At 45.5% G+C, this 27,712-nt stretch overlaps 1 protein-coding gene across 6 annotated transcripts in view; it reads right to left on the reverse strand.

The window, feature by feature from the left end:
* The window catches only part of Eml1 (EMAP like 1), a 150,476-nt gene that overhangs the window by 28,355 nt on the left and 94,409 nt on the right, over positions 1 to 27,712 (reverse strand). For 4 of the 6 annotated variants that reach the window (XM_069997602.1, XM_069997597.1, XM_069997599.1 and 1 more), the window contains exons 3-6: positions 20,493 to 20,625; positions 10,539 to 10,670; positions 2,197 to 2,225; positions 1,187 to 1,243 (exon numbers count right to left, since the gene is read on the reverse strand). In XM_069997602.1, the coding sequence (XP_069853703.1) occupies positions 1,187 to 1,243; positions 2,197 to 2,225; positions 10,539 to 10,670; positions 20,493 to 20,625 (351 nt within the window). The remainder of the gene's footprint in view (positions 1 to 1,186; positions 1,244 to 2,196; positions 2,226 to 10,538; positions 10,671 to 20,492; positions 20,626 to 27,712) is intronic. The other 2 variants (XM_069997601.1, XM_069997598.1) reach the window with 1 other exon arrangement.

Here is a 27,712-nt window from a genome sequence, read left to right on the forward strand (position 1 = left end):
AATGCTCATCCCTGCAGATGCCACGCCAATCGTGACGTACTGATGCTCCTGTTTGACATTCTCCTGTGGACTCTGTCCCCCTTGGCGCACTGGCTCCAGTCCACACGTGACCATCACTGCAGGCCTTCCTACTGTTCCCTAACCATCTTGGCTCAAACCCATCAAAGTCCACAAAGCCATACTGCTTTTATGCATGTTAGGAGAACAACACAAATCTCCTCCTCCCTCTTACTTGCTGGGCCAAGCAGGCAGACCCGCTCTGCTGGGCTCTTTACCTCATGCAGCCTCCTCTGCCCCAAATCCCCACAAGGATTCTCTCTGGCTAAAGTGTCTCTCTGCTCTGTAATGCCCCTCTTCTGCCTCCAAGCCTCTGCTCATGCTGTTCTCTTCAGAATCCTCCCCCCTCTCGAATCCCCTACTCAAATCTCAGCATTTTGGCTGATTACTCCAAATGAACACTAGAAAGCACCCAGCAGACAAACTTATTGAAAAGAGAAGCAGCGGAGTTCAAAGTTCACTGAGAAGTGATTGGACCCACCACCCTCTTTGTAAGATGTGAGCCAGTCTGCTGAGTACTCCCTGAATGTAGGTTGGGAATGAAGTCTGCATAGTGCCATGTCGGTGGGACACACACAGTCCACTGTGGTTGCACACTGTCGGTGCATATGAAGGCCCTGCTGGCTGTGTGCTGCTGAGACTGCTCTTTGAGGCCACGTGCAGTGTTACATTACTGACTAGGTCAAAATGGCACAGAATTTACCCCTGTGCGGCTTTGTGCAGATGACTCAGACATTCTACAGCTCAGATCACAATACAGCGTGGGGGTGGGAGGAGCATGGCTATTGTTAGGAGAACAACACACAATCACCAAACCCAAAGGCACTTAGTAGGGACAGGCCAGTAGTGCAGGACACGTGCCAAACAGTGGACACCCAGGGCTGCCCTATAGCTCTCTTCAGGATTTTTAGGAATTCCTATGATCAGCAGATAATCGGGATCCAGATCATAGCCACATATGAAAGCTCATCCAAGTCAAAGCTCAGGGATGCTCTTATCAGACAAATGGGAGTGGGCTGGCCTCACAGGACCATTTCCACACAAGGAAGGGTTTGCTTGTATGCAAACGGTCTGTGGAGCTGGGCTGGCAGCCTTGCTAGAGAGCTACAGGCCCGGAAATGCTGCCTACCTTTGCAGTGGGTCACGCGGCGCTTTCCTTGCGATTTCGGAGACAGAGACAGAAGGGCTAGATAAAGAGACGGTGGGTACCGCAGTGTGGCTCTGGGCGCTCACTAACCAGCAGGCGGGCCGTGGGCTGCCCTGCCCCTGCCTCCTCCAGGACCACTGGACATTTCAGCAATTCTCACAAGTGTGCATGGGGTACAGGCCTGCTAGCTTGCAGCTATTACATTCGCAGTGAGTATTTTCATGCTTCCTGAAAGTGAAATTAACTAACGCACATGCGGATAAATATAAAACTGCATCTTCTATGATTACTTTAAAATTTAAGGGCAAGATATGGGACAATTAAGTGCATGTAACCATTTACACACTTGCAAATTTTTTCACATTATAAAATACACTTTAAAATAAAGTTAACCTGGTTAGAAAAACACCAGCATCCACTTTATTATAAAGTGTGCTACAAAAACACACAGGAAAGGCTAGCAGTGTGGCAGAGCACCTGCTTTGCAAGCATGAGGTCCTGAGTTCAGAACCTACTATTGCCAGAAACAAAACAAATATATACATATATATGTATGTATACATATATATGGAAAGGTATCTATGAACTATTAGTTTGCACATTAGGAAATGATAGGCAGGAAACAAAAAAAGCTACTTGTATATAAAGTTATACAACCTAGTGCACCAGGAACTTTCCATTAGACGTGCACTTGTGGAGGCAGAGCTGAGTTAGTGGACACCCAGGGCAGCCCTCACTGATGGGTCCCATATGGGTCTCAGAAGGGACAGGGATGGGGCAGTCTTGCTGTGATCTGAGCTATGTGACCCCCTCCCTTCCCCCGCACCAAGCGGCCGGTTACCATTCAGTCCCCACACCCTGAAGTGCCAAGGGCTGGCCTTTGGGTGGCTACTTCTTATCTGTCCTTTAGTGACACCTAGATGTAGCCATTTACTAAAGCCAGCAAGTGAGTGAAGTGAGGGGTGCCCATACAGGAATCAAATTAGACTTACCCGCGCTGAATACAGGCTCCTTGGGTTTGCTGTGAATATAAACCAAAAACAGAGTTTAAAGACTGCCTGAGGTATTTCATCTTGCGGCTTACAATGCCATTAGCCATGAGCTGCAGCCGCTGGGCACCTGCTTGCTACACAAATGACACATACATGAGTGAGAAAACAAAGGAAGTTACACTGCAAAAGAAGCACACAGAAACAAAATGGTCCAGACTAAAAACTGGGTTCAGATTCTTGGGAGTGAGTCAGTTCTCTCAGAACTGTATTAGCCTCCTTAAGAATGAACCGGTGGCTCATGTCTATAATCCTAGCTGCTCAGGAAGCTGAAAACTGAAGACTGGGGTTGAAGCCAGCCCAAGCAGGAACGTTCACCAGACTCTTATCTCCAGTTAACCACCAAAAATCTGAAGTGGCTCAAGTGGCAGAGTACTAGCTTTGAGGAAAAAAAAAAATCTCAGGGACAGAGCCAAGGCCTTGTCCCTGAGTTCAAGCCCCACGGTTAGCACACATCACAAAAAGCAAGCAAGGTCACCCCAGTACTTTGGCCTCTTCTACACATCCTCTGGATATGTAAAACCACCTGTCACATAATGACGCAGAAGGAGCCCCCACCAGATGTGGCTGCCAGATGCTGGACTTTTCAGTACCCCAAATTAACTTCTTCTTCTTCTTCCTCTTCTTTTTTTTTTTTTTTAACAAAATACCTAGCCTCAGACATTTTGTTATAACAACATACAGGAACAGATGTTCAGGAAGGGCAGAAAGTATGAGCCACTACCTGTATTCCAACAAGGGAGAACTCCAAAGTTAGTGCTGCTCCCCCTACACTGCCTGTTTTCCTGTGCTTTCAGATATGGAATGAGACATGAAATGAACATGAGCTGCACAGAAGGGCATTTTCATCTCTGCTCCTGAAGTGCAGCTAGAGGCACAGACTTTTTTTTTTAATATTTGCATATTTTTAAAAAAATAGACTAAGTGGGCTGGCTGAGAGGGGGCTCAGTGGTAGAGCGCTTGCCTTGCATGCCTGAGGCCCTGGGTTCGATTCCTCAGCACCACATAAGCAAAAAGAAAAAAGCCAGAAGTGGCACTGTGGCTCAAGTGGTAGAGCACTAGCCTTGAGCTGAAGAACTGAGGGACAGAGCCCAGGCCCAGAGTTCAAGCCTCACGACCAGAAAAACAAAAACAAACAAAAAAAAAAAACCAAGACTGAACAGATGTATTTCCAATATTACTTACTTTCTCCTTAAAATTTAACTTGAACCACAATGAAAAATGCCCTGACTAGAAATTACCCTTTACTGGGCAATGGCATAAATAATATCATGCATTGATAATCTTGATGTCTCAGGAATCCCATGCACATGCAGACAGTGGAGACTGCAAAGTGATTCTCCCTCTGTTTAGCAGGATTCTGCTACTGGCAGAGTAGTTTGAAAGCTTGAACTATGATCACTGACAATCTGTAAAAGCCCAGGTTTCCACTGACCTGAGGCTCCAGGAAAGCTCCACAGGGCCCTCTCCCTTTTATGGCCCCCTTGGCTACCAAGTTTCAGCCTCTGTGCTCACTCTGCTGTTCTGTGAACCCAGCTGGTATTTCAGCTCCCTGTCCCTCCTCCTGGATACTGGCCCTGCAGAAGACTTGCCAGTGCTGCTCACAGTCTGTGTTCACAGCCACTGCCTGCAATGCTCCCTCAGACTCCTGTGTGTCTACATACCTTCCACCAGGCCCTGCGCCCTCCTCCTGGTCTGCTCCACTTTTCACTTTATACTTAACTGTGTTTCTCCATGGGGTGGTAAGTCTGCAAGGGCAGCATCTTTGCTCTGCAGTCTGCTATGTTTGTTCTCAGTGCCTGGGGTATGTGGAGCTGAAGTGCACATGGGGTCTTTCTCCCTGGGTGCTCTCACATTTGCCTCTTTCCTCCCTCAGCTCTCAGGGCAGAGTCTGGAGGGCTAAAGCTTTCTGGAAACAGAGGCCTAAGGCATCTTTCCTGGTTGCCCTGCTCCATTCCTGGTCACCATGTATGCTTCTTGAGGGTCTGCAGTAGTAGGGGAGGGGAGATGGCCCTATGATGGGGGCATTCTGGCCTGTCTCACCCAGCCTTCTCTCAGCCTTGAATGGCTTTGTCGCTGAGGCTGCTTTCTTCCTATTCTCATTCCATGGTGCCCTTCTCTGCTCAGCTCTGTGCGATCTGTCCTGAGACATGCTGTCTGTTTCATGCTTTTAGTTTAGTTTTATTTTTTTTTGTCAGTCATGGGTCTTGAACTCTGGGTCTGGGCGCTGTCCCTCAGCTCTTCAGCTCCAGGCAAGCGCTCTACCACTTGACCCATAGCAACACTTCCATTTTTCTGGTAGTTTACTGGATATAAGAGTCTCAGACTTCCTTGCCCAGGCTTGCTTTGAACAGCAATCCTCAGATCTCAGCCTCCTGAGTCATGCTTTTAGTTTTATGGGATGAACAAAAGGGAGCATGCATATGAACCAGCAACGGTCACCTAGGAAGTGTCAGATGGAACCAAGGGGCCTGTGTCCCTTCAAGTCTGAAGTCACTTTTTGGTATGCTGTGCTTGGAAAATGTTCTGCTGCTCTACTTCTACTTGATTCTGCTGCTCTACTTCTACTTAAAAAAATTTCAAGTGTCCTAAGAAATGTAGTATATAGCGTATATATAGTATATAGTATATACACAGTATATATATATATATATATATATATATATATATACATACTATATATACACTATATATGTATTATGTTGACTTCAGACTTCATTTTCCCTGCTAACACTCCATCATCTTTCCTGAAAGCTAAGAGTACCCGAGGAGATGCAATTTCCACCCATGCACATGAACCTGAGACATGACAAGGCTCTTCTCAACTCCTGGTGGGCAGGGTCCACCAGGATGACAACTCAATGCCAAAACCATCATGGCCTCTCATTAAAGCAAGTTAATTACCTAGAACCAAGCCCTGTGTGCTCACCCTCCAGAATCAGTCATCTACATGGAAAGCAAGCCTTTCGAGCCAGGTACCATTTAACTCAGGATGGGGGTGATGGCCTGCTCATGGGCTGTGTAATTGGCTCTGATGACTCTTCCTAATGTCAGTTACCTTGCCCTCCCCATCAGCTCAGGACAAAGCCTGGTCCTGTCCTGGGGCAGAAGACTAAACACTAGGCTTGAGGAAACTACCTACCCCTGGAGGCCTGGAGAAGAAGCCAGGAGAGGGGCTTCCAGCCTGATGAACTCCTGCACCTCTTGGTTCCTCTGGTGGCCACTCCAGATGTGCAGTGCTGCACAGAGCTAGAGGCGCTGTGTGCTGGGAGGAGACAGCCTAAGGTCTGGGGGGAGGCAGCAGTGCTCCCTGGGTCAGGTGGGGCCTGGACATTTGGTCCAAGAAAGCCACCTTTCAAGTGCAAGGCTGGCCTGGGGCAGTGCAGTGGACACCAGGACAGCACCACACACCCTATGCTGAGATCTCAGTGGCAATGGACACTAGGCCTCTGAGGGGTGCTGTCTGCCTTTTCACATGCTAACTCCCACTAGCCACATTATGGATGGAGTCTGCAGACAGCTGTCCAGAGGCCAGTGCAGGGAGTTCACTGTGCACCCTCCCCTGGGTGAGCCATGCTCCTGAAGGGTGCTGTGGACCTGGACCAGGTATTGGGGGTGACACATCACAGACACCAGCAAGCTAAATGGAGGAGAAACTCATCCGAAAGTTAAACACGTTCTTTCCTTGGCCTTTTCACTCTATGAAAACTTTAGTTCTCAACTAAAACAAAAATGATTGCATTTGAGGGAAGAAAATGCCCACAAGAAGTGAAAATACCATGCTGTGTAAACAACATTTGCCCAGGGAAAGGTCATGTAGGAACCATTTAAAAAATGCCTTTAGAAGTCTCTGGAGAGGGGCTGGGAAGGTGGCTCAGCAGTAGAGCACTTGCCTTGCATGCTTGAGGCCCTGGGTTAGATTCCTCAGCACCACATAAGCAAAAAAAAAAAGCCCGAAGTGGCACTATGGCTCAAGTAGTAGAGCGCTAGCCTTGAGCTGAAGAGCTGAGGGACAGCGCCCAGGCCCAGAGTTCAAGCCCCACGACCAGACCCAAAAACAAAAACAAAACAAAACAAAACAAAAAAACAGAAGTCTCTGGAGACCAATGGGGACACAAACTACAGCTTCTCACCCTACCGGCCAATACCACTTTAGCACGGCAGGGGGCGTTGCAGATTTTATGAGAGACAGGAGGGCTCAGACAAAAAGCTTCATTCACCTCCATAACCTACAAAGCGGTGACAGAACCCCTGCACAGTGTTGGCAGGACGGCATGACACACAGCCAAGTGCCCAGTACACCGTTATTAATAAATACTTCTTCCTACTTGCTCTCTGGACATGTAAGCACCTCTGTGCCCCTTACCTAAGGGTTACAAACCTGGAACAACTTATGTCAGCACTGAGTATTTAAAATTTAAGAGGCAAAGGGTTCCATGGCTTAAGGTGTGAAATGATCTTTTCAGGAAAAAAAAAAAAAAACTTATTTCATGTCACCTGACTTGCCCTGCACTAAAAATGTTTCTAAATCTGAAGTGTGGTGTTCAAATCGCTTACCTGTAGATGGCGCTCTTGACCTAGTTCTTAAATGGCTCTGGTTTTTATGTAACAACCTGCCTTTCATTCAACAAATGCATAAGGAGCCTGTGTGTCCATCACTGTGCAAATGGCTGCAGGTACAGAGAGAAATGCAGGGGAGAGGGGTTGTCTTGCCACTTCGCACAGAAGGGTGCTGGTGGGGGGGAGAAGGAAGCCATGTTCACAGGAGTCACCCTGTGGTAGGGATGCCCACCTCAGGGTGGGGGTCAGGAAGAGGGGTCACCCAGCTGGGACCCCCTCACCCTGTTCTGCAGGGTAAGGCTATCATTCCTCCATGGTCACCACTCTGCCTGCACCTCCCAGTCTCAGAGATGAAGCTTGATCATCTTTGCACTAGTTCACTGGCTATCTTTCTGGATGCACTTTCTCACTGCATTTGATTTTCTCACTTTTTGGTGTCAAGTCCTACGGAAAGGAAAGCAGCTGATTGTGAGGCTAGTATCACAGAAGGCTGCATCTTTCCATGCCCTGCCCTTCCGCTTCCCACTTTGCTACCACCATGCTTTTCTCCTCGGTAGCTAGAATTTCAGGTGCAAGCCACTGGTGCCTGGCTTCTGTGATTATTTTTAAAGAAGATGAAATATAGAAGCAAGAAGAATATGGGATCTAGAGAATATAAAAAGTACAGGAGCGTGAAGATTATAATGTCTGTGAAAGCAAAATGTAATTATTTTGAAATAAAGGACTGTGTTTTGAAAAAATGTGAATGATTAAAACACTTTCTGTTCAATGGTAAGGTTCACACAGTGCATACCAAATAGCTTTACATTTGCTTTAATTGTTCTTGTTGAGAAATACATGCGCTGATGGGGAATAACTGTTCTTGCATAAAGGGAATCTTTTTCCACTTCATGCAGAAGTGTCTAGTGCCACAGCAGCCCTGTACATGTGCAGGACACATGAACCTTGTCACTAGTGAGCTGTCACTGGTGTGACTTAATACTGCATGTGCACGTGGTCTGCGTCTTCTCACAGCAGGCCAGAGCCAGGTGCATGCTAGTGGCCCTCTGATGCCTGAGGCCCAGGGCCTGTAGCCATGGGATGGGATGAGGTGGAGCAGGGGGAGGGAGTGGGGAAAGAATGGCCCTGGGCACTGTTGGCACTTGGCTGGCTGGTGGGAGAATCACAGGATGGATCATGCTTTATTTCCCCCTAACTATGGTTAGATTTTGTCAAAATTGGTCTGTAATCACAAGACTGTATCACTTATGCAAATGTAATTGAACATGTAGATTTTAAAAAATTTACTTCAGATGTTATCAAACTCTCCAAGCTTATACATGAGGAAAACATAGCAAGAACTGTGGGAAGCTGTGCTCTTCACACCTCACTTTCCCTGACAGCCAACACAGCAAGGACGACCATTTGCCATGGAGAAGCACTCAGTGGGCGCTTTCCTCCGAGTAAGCTCATTCAAGTGACTCAAGGGACTGAGCTGTAACATCCCGATTTCACAGAGGAAAAACCTAGGCCTGAAGTAAGGTCGGAACTGGTTCTCAGCTCAGATCTTTCAGTGCCCTTTCCATTTGGTCTAGCTATATACAGGACCCAAAGACAGCCAGAGGGAGGATGAAGGCACACTGTGGGTAGGCATGGGGAGGAGCCCACTGCAGACAGTCATCCTTCTCTGCCCTACCTGATGGGCCTCCTTACAGAGACTTCAGCTCCTCTTGGGCGAGGTCAGTAAGCCCAGGACAGGGGCTGCTCACTTGGGGATGGGAGGAAACTGGAGGAACAGGGCAGGCCAGCTGGATGGTCTGGATGCCACACCATCCCTGGTTCCCAAGCCACTCCTCGCTGCTAATTTCCTGGGCCTACGAGGAACACAGGGGATCTGCAACACTGGGCCAGATGGAGACCTGCCGACTTCTACCATTCCCAGTCCTAATGTGAGGGAGGGCTCACTGTCATCGTTTTGTCCAAGACTGGGACTTAAACTTGGTATTGGATGCTTTTGCTGACTGGCAGGTTTCCTGTCACCTGAGCCATGCCTCCAACCCCTAAATATTAATCTTTGGATGGATACTTTCAATTGTCTGGATTATTTTTAGAAAATGATTAGTAAACTTTCCCAGTCCCTCATTTCCAAAATCCCTGCTGTGGCGCTTTTCAAAAATCCCTTTGTAAGTATCTATTATGGAAATATTTACCCAGCACATTAACCAAAGCCATTAGATTTAGAAGATAAAACAGATCTGGAGTTTACACAATGCAGATTCTTCCTGGAAATGCTTAATAAGACTCAGATGTGCCAAGGAGGAGCCAAGTTTATAAGAACTGCCAAGATGTATCTGCATATTGTAGGTCAACTCTGCGCTCACTCTAAATCTGAAGCCTTGTGAGAATCCCATCGCACCCCTCCCCCCCCCACGACACCCCCTGCGGCCACAGTAGCCACCTGGCCTCTCTTCCACAGTATTATCACCCTTAACCTAACTTCCATAAGCAGTACTAATCGGCTCAGTGAGAAGAAGTCAGCGCCCACGTCAGTGGTTCTGAATTGTCTGCTGGCTGTGGACCTGACCCTCCACACAATGAAGAGCATCTGTGTTTTTTTCCCACCAAAGATCCCTTTAGGAACAAACCTGAAAGAGCGATTAGGTCTCTGTGGGACTGAATGATGACTCATTTACAGACTCGGAACCTTGACAGGCTGTGGTTTGCAGCTGGCTTTGCTCTGACTAAGCCTTCCTCTTACAAACACACTGGAGGAGAAACATGGTTAGCCTCTGAAATTCCGTCTTGGGCTTTGCTGAACACAATACCAAAATCATAGAAGTGAAAACCCAGTGTGTGTTAGTCAGAAACACACCAAAAAACACAGATCAGATCCACCCTGAAAAACTGACTCCAGCTTGGGACCACTTTTTTTTTTTTTTTTGTCAGTAGTGGGGCTTGAACTCTATGCCTGGGTGCTGTTCCTCAGCTCTTAAGCTCAAGGCGAGTGCTCTACCACTGGAGCCACAGTGCCACTTCTGGTTTTCTGGTGGTTCATTGGAGATAAGAGTCTCATGGACTTTCCAGCCTGGGCTGGCTTTGAACGGTGATCCTAGATCTCAGCCTCCTGAGTAGCTAGGGTTACAGACATGAGCCATCGGCGCCCTGCTTGTAGCCACTCTTAAAACAGGCTGGCCAAATGCCCAAAGCAGCTTTCATGACTAAAATGTTATGGTTAGATGTTCATGGGTATTTATCATAAATATAGCATAAACTAGCCTCATTAAAAAACTACAAAGTTAGAAGTAAGTGAAGGTCAGAGAACCAGAAGGAAAAAAATGGCCCATGCTTCTGGGGTCATTACTAACAACAGACTCTGACAAATTATAAAACCACCACCTCTGGCCCATTCTGTCTTAGCAAACACTGCTGACAAGCCGAAAACATCCACTAAGAGTAATTCCAGGGTAGTTGTAGGGGGTTTACTGGAGAGCTAAGGGGTGTTCCCGGGAACTCACAGGCATTCCTGGGTTCCGTACACTCAGTTCTGCCCACACCAGTGTGCAGGGAGTCTGAACAACCCTGCATTGGAGCAGGAGTGCTCTGATTCATTCACCCACAACACCCTAGGAGAAGACCTGGTGCTCAAACGAGAGCTGCGGCTTGTCCTTGTACAAGGGTCTGACTAGCCCCAGAGACCAGCATAAGAGAACCTCTGGGCAGTGGCCCCAACCAAGGGGCCGCCTTACCTCTCGCTGTTCTTCTTGCCACTGGAGGAGCTGCTGGTGGAGCCTGTACGGTTCCGGCTTCCTTTGGAGTCTCCGGAGTTCTCCCTCCGACCCCCAGGAGACACTCGTTCAGAAGAGCTGGTCCGCTTGATGCTGATGAGAGGGAGATGTGGGTGACCCTAATATTCTTCATATCGTGGATGCTATTGTAGTGCCAAGTGTAAAGACACATACATGGGAGGCTGGTGCATTGGTTCCCACCTGTAATCCCAGCTCCTTGGGAAGTAGAGACCCCATCTCAATCAATAAGCTAGGCAGAGGGGTTCCCACCTGTCATCACAACTATGCAGGATAATATAGGATATAAATGGGATAATGGTAAGTCGGACCCAGGCAAAAGCATAAAACTTTATCCCAAAAATAACTGCAGCAAAAAAGGCTGGGGCCATGGCTCAGGCAGAAGAGTACCTGCCTAGCAAGTATAAAGCACCACCACTATATATATATATGTAGATATATATATATATACACATATAGAGATACATACATGTTTATACATGGGTGTATATGTATAGGATATCATACTTGCATGTGGATAGTTGAAATCCTCACTACAGAGATTGAAAAGCTCTCAGAACATCACTTGGCATCAACGCCTCTGCTCACTGTCTTTGTGACTGAGGCAGCAAGCCCAGTTCAAAACCACAGTGAAAAATGAACCCTAAGATTCCCACACACTATGGGAGTGGATTAAAAGAAGGTGATTCTGTCCTTGATGATGCCTCGGTGTAGACCAGTGATGTTCATGCAAGGGTGGAGCTGCCACCTGAGGTATCTAGCAATGTGTGGAGGTGTTCCTGTTTGTTACAGCTATGTGAAGGGCTCCTACTGGCACCTGGTGGGAAGAGACTAAGGATGTGCTAAATTTCCCACAATGCTCAGAACAGCCCCGTCACAAAGAACTGTGCAGACTCAAATGCCAACGCTGCTAATATTGGAGAACTCTGGCCTAAAGGAACACCTGGGACAAACACAAGCCAGATGCACAAGGTAGTGACAGAAATAGTCTACCATTTGTAAAATGCCTTCGTTTAGTGTTGCTACCATGTAAGCACTCAACTTGTTCTGCAGAATCAAAGAGACTAGAGCGGTGGAAGCCTGGGAAGAGCAAATGAAGGGGAAAAAGTGTTTTGACTGCTCAGAGAGAACCAGTCTAGGAAAGGGGACGTGATCTACAGAAACCCGCAGACATGAGTGGAGCCAGGGAGCCCTGAGGACTGAGCAGCCTCCTCTGAGAGTGCACAGCACACACACGGTTTGCATCCTTGGAGCCTTACCCTGTCCCTGTACCCCAGTGGTTCGGTCAAGTACGTGGAGGTGGTGCCTTCAGAGGTGAGTGGCTCAGGTAGGTGAGTGGAGCCCTCACACATGTGGTTAGTGGCCTCATAAAGGAGCCCCCAGGGAGCGGACACAGCCAGGGGACAGCAGACTGCAGTCCAGAAGAGAGCTCTCGCCCCAGCCTGGCTGTGCTCATGGCTGATATTAGCCTCCTGCTCCCAGGCTGGGACAAGTACACTTCCATGTCCACAGATTGCTATGGGTTGCATGCAACCAGACATTCAAATATCACTGTAAACTTGTCTCCATCGCAGCCCATTTTTCACATCTCATTCAACATTTTTTGTGTGTGTATATATATAACATATAATATATATAATATATATATAATGTACAGAGTTTCAAAGAAGCTCCATGGAGATTTAGTAAAGGCAAGGCTGAGATAAATGGATAAGCAATTAAAGGGTCTCTCTGGGTCACCCTGCTTCTGTGAAGGAAGCAGAGAGGGAGGGGGAGTGTGGAGTCCTGGGAGGAGGTCTGGCTGGACGCATGGAGCTGAGGTGTAAGCAGAACAAACCAGTCTGCCATTTCTGGGATGGCTCAGGGCAGGGCTGTCCCAGGGGTGGCCAGTGTGTGTGTGTGTGGGGGGGGGGCGTCCCTGAGCCACTAATGAGGCAGCAAGGAAGAGCAGAGGAGGATGGAAAGTGCCCAGAGAAACTAATTTTGAAGACATGGGTTGAGAGGCTGCTTTGATGCTGGAGGTAGCAGAGATGCCAGGAGAACATGCAGAGGGCAGAGCATGCACAGCGCCTGAGCACAGCACCACAGAAGAAGGGACAGGACTGTGCCAGGCACAGCGGGGACACTCTCCATGGGGGAAAGACAGGCAGGAAAGACCAGGAACAGATTCCAGTAAGGAGTGCGCAAGAGCCGAGGGACCAAGAATGGCAGGGTCCTGCCAGAGTTGAGTTCCATCTCATTCAATCCCAGGAGATCCTGGCACAGGTAGCCCCGCCCATAACCTGCCCCTGCCCCTTGCTGACCTTCCCAGGACTCTTTTCCTCCTTAGTGTGCCCTTCCTGAGCTCTTGTGGCTTCTAAGTGAGCAAGTCATTACTTCTTGCCTTTTTTTTTTAATGCTATTATGCTGACTTTTATGACAAACCACCTCATTCTCTGAGTGGGCACATGTAAATAAAATGAGCATGACTGTGATTATTTTAAGACATTTCTGCCAGGTTCTCTGGTAACGGAGCAAGCTTTGAATCTGCAGCACCAGAACCCTCCAGCTAGAATCTGCACGGACACACCCAAAGGTCAGAGCGGGGCTTTTTTAGAATATTCAATTTGGGGACACGAAAATTACACATCTTAGAGCAACATGACATTTCTGAAATTTGGGACTGCAATCTAAAAACCTAAAAATGCTTTGTGCCTGAAGTTCAAGACCTCCCAGTGACGAAAATCATGCACTTATTGTAGCTCAGCAAGCTCATTCTCCGCCAACCACCTAACCCAGGCTCCCAGGCTCCCCGCTGCCAACAGCTGATGGGGCCCTGGGAGATTGTGCAGTGGCAGAAAGCAGCCAAGAGAGTCACCTCTGTGGTGACCTTGTGGGAGTTCATGGCAAGTTCACGGCAATGTGAAGCATTGTATAAAACACCTGTTAAAGCAGGAAAAACCTGAGGGCTAGTCAATCAAGACAAACACAAGCCAACTTTTGATGACTAACACTCAAACCAGTACTGGAGGAGGTTATGGGTATCGGTGATGGAAACAGCAGCAGTCACAATAGTCACCACATACCTAGTACTCTGCATTTCACATGTATTATCTCATTTAAACCTCATACATCTTCCGCAAAAATAGCACTATCATCATTTCATAGAAACAAATTCATAGATATGCAACAACTGTGATGTCTGGCAAATGGCTCATGGTTCTATCCTACATCTTCCCTACTGACCACCTCTCCAAGACCCCCAGCAACCGCTAAACCCCCGAGGGATACTGGCTTTGGAGGATCCACAGGCTCTCTGCATATGGATATTGAACACAGTTAACTGACTTAAAGCAGGATTGCGTGTTAGGGGCCGAGTAAGACCTTTCAGCTCCTGTGTCTGATGTAGGAGAGGAAAGGACAGAAGGAGCATATGGGTTACAAAACCCACCTTAGAACTGGGTGCCAGTGGCTCATGCCTGTAATCCTAACTACTCAGGAGGCTGAGATCTGAGGATCATAGTTCAAAGCCAGCCCAGGCAAGAAAGTCTGTGAGACTCTTATTTTCAATTAATCACCAGAAAATCAGAAGTGGTATGGTGGCTCAAGTGGTAGAGTGCTTGCCTTGAGCTGAAGAGCTGAGGGATGGTGTCAAGGCTCAGAGTTCAAGCCCCATGACCGACCAAAAAAAGAAAACAAAAACAAAAACAAAACCCCTTAGTGCCCCTTGCCATGGTATTGATCTGTTCTGTCTGCCTGCCCTGAGAAGACTCACGGTCCTGTTTAATCTATAAAATGAATAGGAACACGATAGACACAGTGCCACTGTGAGAGTGTGGGAAGGGATTTTGCTAAGCTTCAGTAAATTACAGGATGCACATATCCAAGTGGAAAGCCATCTTGAGTATAATCCATGCCAGCCCTTTCAAGACGTTTGCCATACCCATATTTGCATCAAAATGTTAAACTTCAGAAGTCTTACTATAAGACATCTCTATGTTAAGACATTTTCTTTTGAGAGCCCAGAGCTCTTTCGAATTAAAGAGGATTTGCTAGGACTCAAGTGGAGGGCAGAAAATACAGGCTTGAAAACAAGGCATTTGTAGCAGAGGGCAGGCAGAGAGAGCAGGGCTGTGGACCCGCCCCAGGACATCGCCTAGAATAGCAAAGATGTTGTGTTCCCTCTGGATGCAACTTTGGGGGCACAGAACAACACAGGACACCTCTCAGCACGAAAGGCAGGTCAGGTGTTGTGGGTGCACAGTCACATGACTTCATTTTTTTCCCTTCCTTTTCCCAGTTCTCTCTCCCTGACACCCACCCCCAAACCTTCTAAATTCTGAGGATAAAATGGTTATTTACATTTCATTACATATGCATTCAAGAACTCTTGCCAATTTACATTTCAGACATAAGAAAATGTCTGCAGGGAGACTGGTGACAATCTTTTTATGATTAGATAATTGCTCTAAGCAGAAGAAGCGACAATTACATCTTTCTTTCATCAGGTAATCTGGAGTCAAGAAATGGTTTTCCAAAAAAGATCCCAGAGTTTTGCTGTTGTAATAGACAGGTAACTTTGTTGTACGACCTGAGGTTTATTGATGATTTCACTTGTTATAACAGTGAGAGTGACAAACACTATATTAAAACAACCACTAACTCAACACATTTATGTGAGGTGCTGCTCAATAGAGGCCCAGGACCAACCTGGCTTTCTGTCCTGCAAATCTTGAGACATTTAATTTTGATGGACTAGATAACACATTTCAACAATTGAGTAAAGAAATTCCATGTCTATCACTGTTAAAAAAAAAAAAAAAACAAAAAAAAAACCTTCATGGCCAAGGGGCAAAATGCAAGTTCCCTCCCAGGAAGGCTGAGAATCTTTTTTTTTTTTGGGGGGGGGGGGGTCCGGTCGTGGGGCCTGAACTCTGGGCCTGGGCGCTGTCCCTCAGCTCTTCAGCTCAAGACTAGCGCTCTACCACTTGAGCCACAGCGCCACTTCCGGCTTTTTTCTTATGTGGTGCTGAGGAATTGAACTCAGGGCCTCGAGCATGCAAGGCAAGTGCTCTACCACTGAGCCACTTTCCCAGCCCCAAGGCTGACAATCTTAAAGATTCAGAAAAGAAAAATTTTTTCCCTATCCTTTGAAGCCAACTACCTGGGTGACTTCTGCTAAGAGTGGACACCAATCAGTCTTCTCCACAGGATAGTATTTCCCATCTCTATTTTGCTACTGAGAACAGACTCAAATTAGACTCTACTTAGCACCTATATTGCAATGGATCTGAATAACAAATATGTTAGGAATATAGTTTTTAAAATCAACTGAAATCAAAATTTTTCTCCTTGTCATGCATGTATCTATACTGACTCCCAAGCAGTTAAAAACACTATACTTCTAACAAGCAGAACTATTTTTCCAAAGAGGTATTGGCTGTTAGTTTGAAAGCGATAGCTATTTTACCATTGTATCTCACATTGAGCATGGAGCACTGTTAAACTAATGCTTTCTGTACCACTTTTATTCTTTTCATCTCCACAATCACAGCTTTCTGCCATTGTAATGCTCTACTTAGAAGCAGAGAGAATGAGCAATTGTTTCTTCCTTGAGCCAGTGGGAACGTTCTATTGTCAGCTGCCGGTCCACACAACAAGGTATGACCCCCAGTGTCTTCCCTAGATTTTCTGCCTTTTTTCCTTTGACTAATGGAAACAAAGCTTTCCCCAAAGATTCCAAAAGAAGCCCCAGTCCCGATCGAAGTCTTAATTGGCAAGACAAAGCACAACCGCTGGGCGCTGGACTATGTCCAATGGGCATTTTGTTCTTAAGCACCAGGCTGAAAAGCCCCAGAGAAAAGAAAACAAACATACACCCTGCACACATCACAGATGCCCCAACTCAGTTCATTTGGAACTCTGATTACAGAAAATTTCTATCATGATTGCAAACATATTTGCAATGACTTGGAAGCTGCTTGAATCCTAATATTCAGAAGGCCCTGCTTGCTTCTTTCTGCTGTCAAAATTTTCTCCTAATGAGAGATTGACAGGGACTTCTCTATGCAGTCACAGTGGCTGCTTCCAGCCCACAGCCACAGAAGCCTAGGGAAGCCAGCATCACCACCCACAGCCCTGGACACTCTGTCCAGAAAAGCACACACTTCAAGTTGGCATGTTTGTGCTGACAATAGCTGAGCAGATAAAAATTTTCTCCATATTTAAAAGGAAAGCCTACAGAGGCCTTTTGATGTTTCTTTGAATGTTTCTTACTATTTACATTGAAATGCATACACTTGCACACATAGATTACCACATGGCTACCAGTCACAATTTTTCTTCCTTGCAATACAATACTACTAAGACAATACTCCTGAGACAACACAGGAGCCCTCACGTTGGGCTGAAATGCTCTGGCACCAGCCTGCTCATTCTCCTGGGAGTCTGGCCCCTGCAGCTCTTTCTAGTGGACAAGGCAAGCACTCTACCACTGAGCCACCTTCCCAGCCCAGATGATTCCATATTTCTAAGTGTACATGTTAAAATAGTTGACAAGTGCTTGGAGTTTATAGAGACTACTGTTGTTATCCCCTAAGGGAAGCCTTGCATGCGTGAGGCCCTGGGTTCGATTCCTCAGCACCACATAAGCAGAAAAAGCTGGTAGTGGTGCTGTGGCTCAATTGGTAGAGTATAGCCTTGAGCTGAAGAGCTGAGGGACAGCGCCCAGGCCCAGAATTCAGGTCCTACCACCGGGGAAAAAAAAAAGATCAACAAATCTGAGGGCTAGAGGTGTGGTTCAAGCGGTGGACACCTGCCTTATAAGTACAAGGCTCTGAGTTCAAACCCCAGTATCACCAAAAAAAAGAAAAAAAAGAGGAGGGAGAAGATTTAAGCAATTAAAATTAGAACTGAAAGAGGGTAGGTTACAATTGATGCCACAGAAATAAAAAAGATTATAAGATACTACTATGAAAAATTATATGCCAACAAACTGGATAACATGAAAGAAATGAATAAAATCCTAGAAACATATAACCTAACAACACTGAAACATCAAGAAATGAACCAAACAGACTTACAGTTAGTAAAGAGATGGAAGCCTCGACAATATTCCAGCAAGAAAAGCCCAAGAGCAGATGGCTCCGCTAAGGAATTTCATCGAACACTTAGTGAAAGATCAATACGAATCTTCAAACTCTGCTAAAGATTTGGAGAAGGAACAGTTCCAAATTCATTCTATGAGGCCAGCATTATCCTGATACCAAAACCAGACAAAGATACTACGAGAACACTAAAGAACAATATCCTTGATGAATACTGATCAAAAAAATCCTCTGCAAAATATCACACTGAATTCATCAGTGCATTAAAAAGACTGTGTAACATAACGAAGTAAGATTTATACTTGGAATGCAATGATGGCTCTAACTTATGAAAATCTAATGATATAGTATACCACATTAGCAGAACAAACACCACATGATCATCTCAAGGGATGCAGACAAAGCATTTGACAGAATTCAACCTCTTTCAAGGAAAAAAAACTTCATCAAACTAGCAGTTGCATACCATGTTCATTGTAGTATTATTCACAGTAGCCAAAATATAAAATAACTCAGTGTCCATCAACAGATGAATGGGGTAAAAAAAAAAGTCTCACACACACACACACACACACACGTGCATGCAAATGGCATAAACAAAATGTGACACATATATAGTCTCTCTCTCTCTACATATACACACACACGTGTGTGTGTGTGTGTGTGTGTGTGTGTGTGCGTGCGCGCATGCGCGCAGTACAATATTATTTCGCCTTGGTGAATATACTACACTATGGGTGAATCCTAAGGACATTATGCTAAACAAAGGAGCCATTGGAGAACACAGGACAGGATCCTCTCCTATGAATTATCTAAAGCAGTCAAAAAACCATAAACAAAACGGGAAGAAGAATCTGCCAAGAGCTATGAAAAGAGGAGAGGGGAGGGGAATTGTTAAATGGGTACAGGATTCCAGCTTTGCAAGTTGAGAAGTTCTAGAGATCTTTTGAACAACAATTTGAATGTATTTAACACTGTGAAACTGAATATACTTTGAAATGGTTAAGACAGTAGATGAAATGGTATACATTTTCACCACAATAAAAATAACAGATGGAAGCCTGAATCTTAAAGAAAAAAGTCAATCTTGTTATCTTTACATCTAGATAAATAAGTCTTGTTTATTGCTGCCAGTTAGAATTCAAAAGGTCATTTTGTGTTGGCTGTACATACAAATGATTCCGATTACGATAAACACTTGTAAAATGAGGCCAAGAATTGTGTTTTGAAAAATCTAAAAGGCACTATGAGACAAATTTTCTTAAAATCACAAAAAAATGAACCCATGAAACTCCATGTGATGAAACTCAGGAGTATCTACTTGGCCAGGACAGTCCATTCTGTACAAACAATACATATTTGAAGATGCTGTAACAGTTTAATATGTGCAGCCTCCGCATCCATTCTTCGGCTTGACATGATTTATTAGAAACCTAGCCATACCTAATCACTTTTGGCCTAGTTAAACCATCCTCTCTCCTTTACAAGATGGCCCATTTATTCTTCATCTCACTGACCCAAAACTGTACTACTCTAAAGCTTCCACCCACGAAGGACCCGAGTGGCTGACACCAGACTTGTGCAGAAGAGTTTTCCATTTCCTACATGCTTTCTTTAAATTAGCCAATCCATAACCCCCCCAAGAGAGCCTAGAAAATGATGTCACGAGTCCTAATAAAAGCAGAGTTCTCCCCTGCACCTGACTGCTGGCTGAGCACCCTGTGTCAGCCCTGGGGGCTCCCTCTTCTTTCACAGACCTGTGAGGGATAAAATGCTTCGGTGTCATTGAGGTCACCTCTTGTGTCACATGAAAGGGAGCATAAACCTAACTTTTTTTTTTTCTGGGTTAACCCTGCTCCAAAGAGCAGCGCTCTGGGTCAGGGAAAAACTAGACACAGGTCAAACATAAGCAGCTCCAAGTTTCCTGTGAGCGAGACATAGTGGGACACAGACCTCATGCTTCTCCAGGACAAAATATTTCACAAAAGACCTATTGCAAACATCCACCACCAACCTGCTGAGCCCCAACAGGCTGCAGTTCACAGCTTGCAGGTGAGGTGAAACCTCAACACCGAGTAAGAAGGAAATGCAGGGGCATACAAAGATGGCTGGCTGATTTCTACTCTAAATCACAGCAGCATTGACCTCTGTGAGCCCATGGATACCCTCAGAGCACAGAAGCACCCACACCCACATCTCTGTGTTCATAGGATCATTGACATGTCAATGAGCTCCACAAATTCTGCATTTTAGGGCATTCCCATTGAGTAGGCTACTCCATAACCATCAGGCCTTTGGTTTTCTATAGCCTAATACTTCATACTGGCAATGAGATACAGTATTTTAATGACAATTATAAATTATAAATAATTATAATAATCATTGCAAAGTGAAGAACACACTGCAATCTACTTGGCAGACAACCAGCATCTACAGCCCTTAGGTATAATGTAAAGTGTGGGCTTGCCTAAATTTTATAGAAACAAATTTAAGGCTGCTATGGTAATTTGAATTTTGCTATGTTCTATGTATGGACAAGGGTAAAACATGCTCTTTCTTCCTAGGCTATGAGCCCATTTGTTTTTAGAAAGAGAACCTTTAAGTAAAAATACAAAATTGTACAGGATGGCTCTAGCCAATGAGATTTCACAGACAATTCAGTTAAATCTAAAGCAAGAAGAATTAAGTGCATAGCATTCTTTTGACCACAACACATCAGAGGCTGAATTTTATGTTTTAACTCAGATGAAACAGTGTGGAATGTCAGGAAAGGACAGAGCCTTTTCAGTACAGAGGTGCTTCATAAGTCTACCTTTTGGTTGCCGGTATGCTTATTTCTTTCCTGGACCCGGATGGGGATGGTAGGGAGCCACTGGGTTTCTTTGGTAACACAGTGCCATTGTTGACAGTGGTTCTTAGAGGCAGGGTCTGCACCAGTGGTCTTGCTGTAAGACAAGCACAAGAAAAAATCAGAACTCTACCATTTGAGTCACCCCTTCAATTCTTTGCCTTTGGTTTATTTTTCACCCACTTGTTCCAAGGAATCAGCCTTAGATTATGATCCTTCTACCCCTATCTACTGAGTAGTGGGAATACAAACATGTAAATTGTGCTTGGTTTGTTTCTGATATATGTTCCATTAATTTTTTTTGCCCTAGTTGGCCTTGAATTGTGATCCTCCCATCGCTACCTTACACATATCTGGGATTACAGCCATGAGCCAGTATGTCTAGTGTGAGATGTCAATTTTAATTGCTAGCAGGGGAGAAAAAGATGACCTTTCAGCCAGCAGGGAAGAAAAGATGATCTTTCAACAAATGGTGCTCAAACAATGGATCTAGACACTAGCCATATACCCAGCATAAAAATTAGCTCAAAATCAGTGAAAACAGCAAAACTGTAAAATTTTTAGTAGCAAATATCCTTGGGTTTGATGATAAATTTTCAAATACAATACTGAAAATATGTTCCACACATGAAAAAAAAATCGTGTGGTTCAAAAAGTACCTTTATATTTTGCAGTTGCAACTTGAGAGGATAAATATTCAAGTCATAGATTGGGGGGAAATGTTGTTTACAAACTTATATCTGATAAATGATTTATGTGGGAACATAAAAGGAACTCTTATACTTCAACAGTAAAAAAAGAAAAAAAGTGGCCAAAAGATCTGAAAAGAATCTCACCAGAGAAGACACACAGATGGCAAATAAGCACATGAAAAGATGCTCCACCATTCTCTGTCATTTAGGGAAATGTGAATAAAAGCAACAATGAGAAGTCTCTGTATACCTATTGGATGTCGATGGCGAAAATCCAAAAGACAAACACCAGTGCTCTCTGCTGCTGGGAACAAGATGTGAGACAGCCACTTTGGCAGTTACTTACAAAACTAAATAGCCTTACTATATGATCCAGTAATCAGGCTGACACTGGGTATTACTCAATCGCTCTGAAAAATGAACGTCTACAAAGCCTGCATGTAAATATCTACAGCAGCTCTATTTGTGATTGTCAAGAACTGGAATCAACCAGCATATCCCATAATGGGTAACTAGATAAATGATCTGGTCCATCCACACAGGACACCATATGATAGAAAGTGATTAAAGTGATATAAAGCAGTGATACAAAAAAAACCCACAGATGAGTCTTAAGTCCACATTGCTATGTGAGGGAAGGAAGGCTGCATGTGTGAGTGGCTCTACTTACAGGACAATCTAGAATGCAGAATCTAAAGATGGAAGGTAATATAAAGATGGGAAACAGAAGATGGTTGTGTTGCCAGAGGCTGGGGGAGGGCTAAGTAGGTGAAGTGTGGGAAACACCGATAGTATACAGTGTGGTGGACACAGAACAGGGTAATAGTCAAAGCCCAGAGACCTTCATGCAAGAGTGACCTTTAATGTCTATGAAGAAAGACCAATTGAAGATGGAGAACCCCATGAAGGAATTCAGATCGTGAAAAAGAATCTAAACCAAGCACTGGTGGCTCATGCCTGTAATCCTAGTAGCTACTCAGGAGGCTGAGATCTGAGGATTGCAGTTCAAAGCCAGCCCAGGCAGTCCATGAGACTCTCATCTCCAATTAACTACTCAGAAAAAGCCAGAAGTAGGGCTGTGGCTCACTAGTCAAGGCTAGCTAATGCTATGGAGCACTAGCTTTGAGCAAAAGACAGCACCCAGGGACAGCACCCAGGGTCAGAGTTCAAGCCCCAGGACTGGCGTGCACGCGCGTGCGCGCACGCACACACACACACACACACACACACACAATTTCTCTCTCCCTCCCCTTCCTCTCACAAATCTAACTGCTAGTTAGAATCTAGTGAATCTCTCTCTTACAAATATAACTGCCAGTGTCTCACAACTAAGACTAGGTACTCAGGAGTCTGAGACTTAAAGGTCATGGGTTGAAGCCAGCTTAGGCAGTAAAAATCTGTGAGCCTCTTATCTCCAATTAACCACAAAAAGCTGGAAGTGAATCTGTGACTCAAAGTGGTAGCATTAGCCTTGAGTATAAAAGCTCTCGGGAGCAGCACCCAGGCCCAAAGTTCAAGCCCCATTACAGATACAGATACAGATACAAATACAGATAGATACAGATACAGATAGATACAGATACAAATACACACACACACACACACACACACAAACACACACACACACACAGGAGAATTTAATTGTGTCACAAATACATGACACCCCTTCTCACCTCTGAGAGGAGGTGAAGGGAACTGTGGGGGAGAGGAACCTCTGTAACAGGTATGACTGTAGAAAAAGACAGGAGGAAGCAGTTTTGTGATCATAAGATGGGTTAGCAAAGCAGAGGCCACAGTTCACTATTGGGACAGAGCAGCAAAGTATGGGAAGAGGAAGGCAGCGGCCAGGTTCTCACTGTAAGAGAAGAGGTTACAGATAGGGGGATGGGTTCTCACTGTGAGAGAAGAGGTTACAGATAGGGGGATGGGGGTGGCATCAGGTTCTACTTAAAACCTCAGAATGTGACTTTATTTGGAAATCGGGGCTTTGAAGGTGTAATAAAGGAAGGATGTAGATGAGACCAAATGGATTCTATGATCTCTAAATCCAATGAGTGTGTCCTCATGCAAAAACTACTAGCAGCAGGGAGCCAGTCTCAGAGCAGGCTTCCATGAGCATGTGTGGAGCTGGGCCTGTGGACACCTTGATTTTTGGCCCAGTGACACTGGCTTGGGGATTTAGGCCTCTGGAACTGGTAGAGAATGAGTCTCTACTGGTAAAAGGCCCAGTAAGCATGGGTACTCTTCCTTTTGTTGTTTTGTTTTGTTTTTGTTTTTGGTCAGTTGTGGGTCTTGAACTCTGGGCCTAGGTGCTGTCCCTCAGCTCTTCAGCTCAAGGCTAGCGCTCTACCACTTGAGCCACAGTGCCACCTCCAGTTTTCTGAGTGGTTTATTTTTTTTTTATTTTTTATTTTTTATTTTATTTTATTTTATTTTTTGTCGGCCGTGGGGCTTGAACTCTGGGCCTGGGCGCTGTCCCTCAGCTCTTCAGCTCAAGGCGAGCGCTCTACCACTTGAGCTACAGCGCCACTTCCGGTTTTCTGGTGGTTTATTGGAGATAGGAGTCTCACAGTCTCTCCTGCCCGGGCTGGCTTTGAACCGCGATCCTCAGATCTCAGCCTCCTGAGTAGCTAGGATTACAGGCGTGAGCCACCAGCGCCCGGCTTCTGAGTGGTTTATTAGTGATAAGAGTCTCACAGACTTTGTTTCCCAGGCTGGCTTGGAACCACAATCCTCAGATCTCAGCCTCTTGAGTAGCTAGGATTACAGGCGTGTGCCACCGGTGCCCAGCCTCCATTCTTGCTGTACCATCTCTACAGTTCCTGGTGGCTTCCTGGCACCTAGTACTGCAGTTCTGCCATCTGCTTCTATTGACTCTGTCCAGACAAATCTCTAATGCTCTTGTCTCCCATCAACAAACCCCACTGGCTTGGGTAGCCTGCTGCACCTGCTGCAGAGCACCAGGGCAGCAATGTAACAGCTGAAATAAAGCCAGCAGCAGCTTTCAAACACTTGGGTTAGACAGAGTGCTAACACTGTGAAACACACTGTATCTGATCTGATTGGCATTAACATGCCTGGTTCAACTTTCATTTTGCCACAAGGTCTTGAGGAGCAGCGGTGGGGATGGGAGCTGCATCCTCATCTTCCAAGTCTGTGGCACCAACACTCCATTTTGCCAGTTACTGTTGTGCTTTGATCTCATTCTCTCCATCCAATATTATTTTTCCTCCCTCCTTCCACTCCCCTCTCTCCCTTCCTCTCTCTACCTCCTCCAGTCAGTCTTGGGGCTTGAACTCAGGGCCTGTGTGCTGTCCCTGAGCATTTTTGCTCAAGGCTAGCACTCTACCGCTTGAGCCATAGCTCCACTTCCAGCTTTTTGGTGGTTAATTGGAGATAGGAGTCTCACAAACTTTCTTGCCCATGCTAGTTTCAAACAGCAATCCTCAGATCTCAGCCTCCTGACTAGCTAGGATTATAGGCATGAGCCATGGGTGTCCAGGCCTCTGAGATTTTTTCAGATGTATGTGTGCCTAGAATGTACACAGAGGGTGCATTAAGGATCAGGGGCCAATCCCCCTGAATCTAGGCCAAGGAGGGACTGAGAGTCTGCATTTCTTTTTTCTTTAAAATTTTTTTGGGTCCTGTCGTGGGGCCTAAACTCTGGGCCTGGGCGCTGTCCCTCAGCTCTTCAGCTCAAGGCTAGCGCTTCACCACTTGAGCCACAGCGCCACTTCCGGCTTTTTTCTTTTTGCTTATGTGGTGCTGAGGAATGGAACCCAGGGCCTCATGCATACAAGGCAAACACTCTACCACTGAGCCACTTCCCAGCCCATGCATTTCTTGATTTTATACTAAGAGAGTCTGCATTGCCTGGTTATATACTACTGTTCATGAGAACTACTCACACCATCCTGTTAGAGCCACACCCTCCTCCATTCACATACTCCAGCTGGAATGGACTCCATATCCAGCTCCAAAGCCCAGACTGGGCTCTGTCCCTTAGCAGGACACTGTCACATTCTCAGCCCTGACGGGCAGAGGGGGTAGGAGTGGGGGCAGGTATGTGACCTCGGAAGAAACACAGGCTTTAGAAGCAGTATGGACTTTCAATACAGGGACAGGCCAAGCTGAAGGACTCATGTAGAAGGGGCCAAGGGCTCCTTCTGCCAAAGGCAGAAAAACTCTGATTTCTCTCCCTCACCCTTCTTTCCAGTCCCCATCTCTCAATCCTAAGGGAAGAGGAGGCTGAGGAACCTGCTGGCCTGAGCAGCAGGAGACTAAAGCGCATGGAAGCATGGGAATGGCTATGTGCAAACACCATGCCCTTACATGGAATGACTTGGAACATCCTCTTATTTTGGTATTTTGGGGGTACCCTAGAACCAAACCCCAAAATAGATACTGAGAAATGGCCTCATTAGATTTCGGTAATACAAACCTTGCTTCTAAGAGACATTATTTTGTCCTTTCAAGGTCATGACTAAGTTGTTAATTCTTAAGTTACAGCTTCAAAATCCAGTCTCATAATCTGATTATTGTCCTTCTCCTACAGGTGGAAATGGAATTTAAAAAGCTGATGTAAGAAAAGTTAAGTACACCCTCTGTACAGTATGTTCACAAATAAAAAAAAAAGATTGATGGTTTGGATGGTTAGGTAGTATTAAGAAATTATGTTTCAACCAAGTGTTGCTGGCTTCAAAGTAATCCTTCTAACTCAGCAGGCTGAGTTTGATCATCCTGCTTCAAAACCAGTTGGAACAGACAATATGAGAGATTCTTATCTCCAATTAGCAAGCAAAAAGCTGTAAGGAGTGGCTCAAGTGGAAGAGTACCTGTCATGAGTTACAAAGTTAAGAGAGAGTGTTAGGTCTCTAAATTCAAGTCCCAGGGCTAACACATATATATAAAAGATCAATTTGTCCAGTCATTCTAAGAAGTGATGTCTATGTAATCAAGTGTATTCAAAATATTTGTCATCATCTATGAGGATGCATGTCTTGCTTGCTCATTAATTAATAAAAAATAATATGGAAAAAAAGTTAAGTACATGCAGCAGGCTTTCCCAGAATGTATAATAAATTTTATATTAAAACATAATAGAGTCAAGCTGAGGATGTGGCTCAGTAGTATTTGCCTAGTATCTCTGTCTCTGTCTCTCTCTGTCTCACTGTGTCTCTCTGTGTCTGTGACTGTCTGTCTCTCTCTGACACACACACACACACACACACACACACACACACACACACACACACACACACACACACACACACACACACACACACACACACACACACACACACACACACACACACACACACACACACACACACACACACACACACACCCAGAGTAGCATCAAAAGCAGACAGACTATTGAAGTCCTGCTGAGAACCCATGAAGGGAAGCGAGGGTGGAGGGGGAGAAGGGAGGAAGGGGAAGGTGCACGAGGACCACTCTTTGAATGAAGAAGCTGGAAAGATCGCACTTTGTCAAGGTCTAATTTTGTCTAGTACTCCCATCTGGGTGGAACCCTTGAAGTTTTATTACCACTGGCTTCTTTAACAACTGCAGCACCTGCAGCTCCCACAACTTAGTAAGCACTGATGTGCACATGACATTCAGCCATGTTTTTCTCATCTTACCATATTAAAAAACTATTAGCTACTAAAAGCCAACCAAATTTGGCTTTGGGGGAAGCAAAAAGACCTCCTAGTGTCTGCCGTGATTTGGACCTGAATTCCTCTCCAAAGACCTGAGCGCTGAAGGCTTGGTCCCTTGCCTGCAGCAGGACTGAGAGGTAGCTCCTGAGAGAAGGCAGGTAGGTCATTCAGGGCAGGCCCTTAAAGAGAATGCTGTGACTCTGGTCTCCTGTACACTCTCTTGCTTCCCAGCCTCTATGAGGTGACCAGGCCTCCTCCACCATGTGCTCCCATGCTGCCACAGATCCAAAGCAACAGGGTCAAGCAATCATGAACCAGAACTTCTGAAAACATACCTTCCAATAAGCATCTCCTCCTTTTAAGCTGATTATCTCACATATTTTGTTACAGTGCCAGAAAGCTGACTTTTCAGTGTTCATTCCGACTGAGTGCCCATCATGGATCAGTAGGATGGCAGGAAGAAAGAATGGCTGTAGTGAATAATTTTCAGACAAATGCTCCTTAAAAGCAAAGAAGAGAAACCACACTAGGGGAGGTTCCTACTCTTTGGGAGTAGAGAAGAATGAATGAATCCCTAGCTTCCAGATGGTACTCTGGTGAATGAAAGAGTTTTTCTTTTTTCAAGTAACAATTTAATTGTTCTTCAAGGTAAAACAGAGGAGAACTCTGCAGAAAAAAGGAGCATGATAAATGTTAGGTCAAGAGTGTCCTTAGTGGAGGGCCAGCAAGAAAGCTGGAACCCTAGGATTCAGGGGCAGAAAATACTCCTGAGGCAGACAGGACTGGGCTTACTGGGACCTTGGCTTAACCATGGAGTGGAGGAGGGCCT

Source organism: Dipodomys merriami, unplaced genomic scaffold (genome assembly GCF_024711535.1).
Source record: "Dipodomys merriami isolate MVZ:Mamm:240054 unplaced genomic scaffold, mDipMer1.0.p SCAF_50, whole genome shotgun sequence".
NCBI classification, from domain to species: Eukaryota; Metazoa; Chordata; class Mammalia; order Rodentia; family Heteromyidae; genus Dipodomys; species Dipodomys merriami.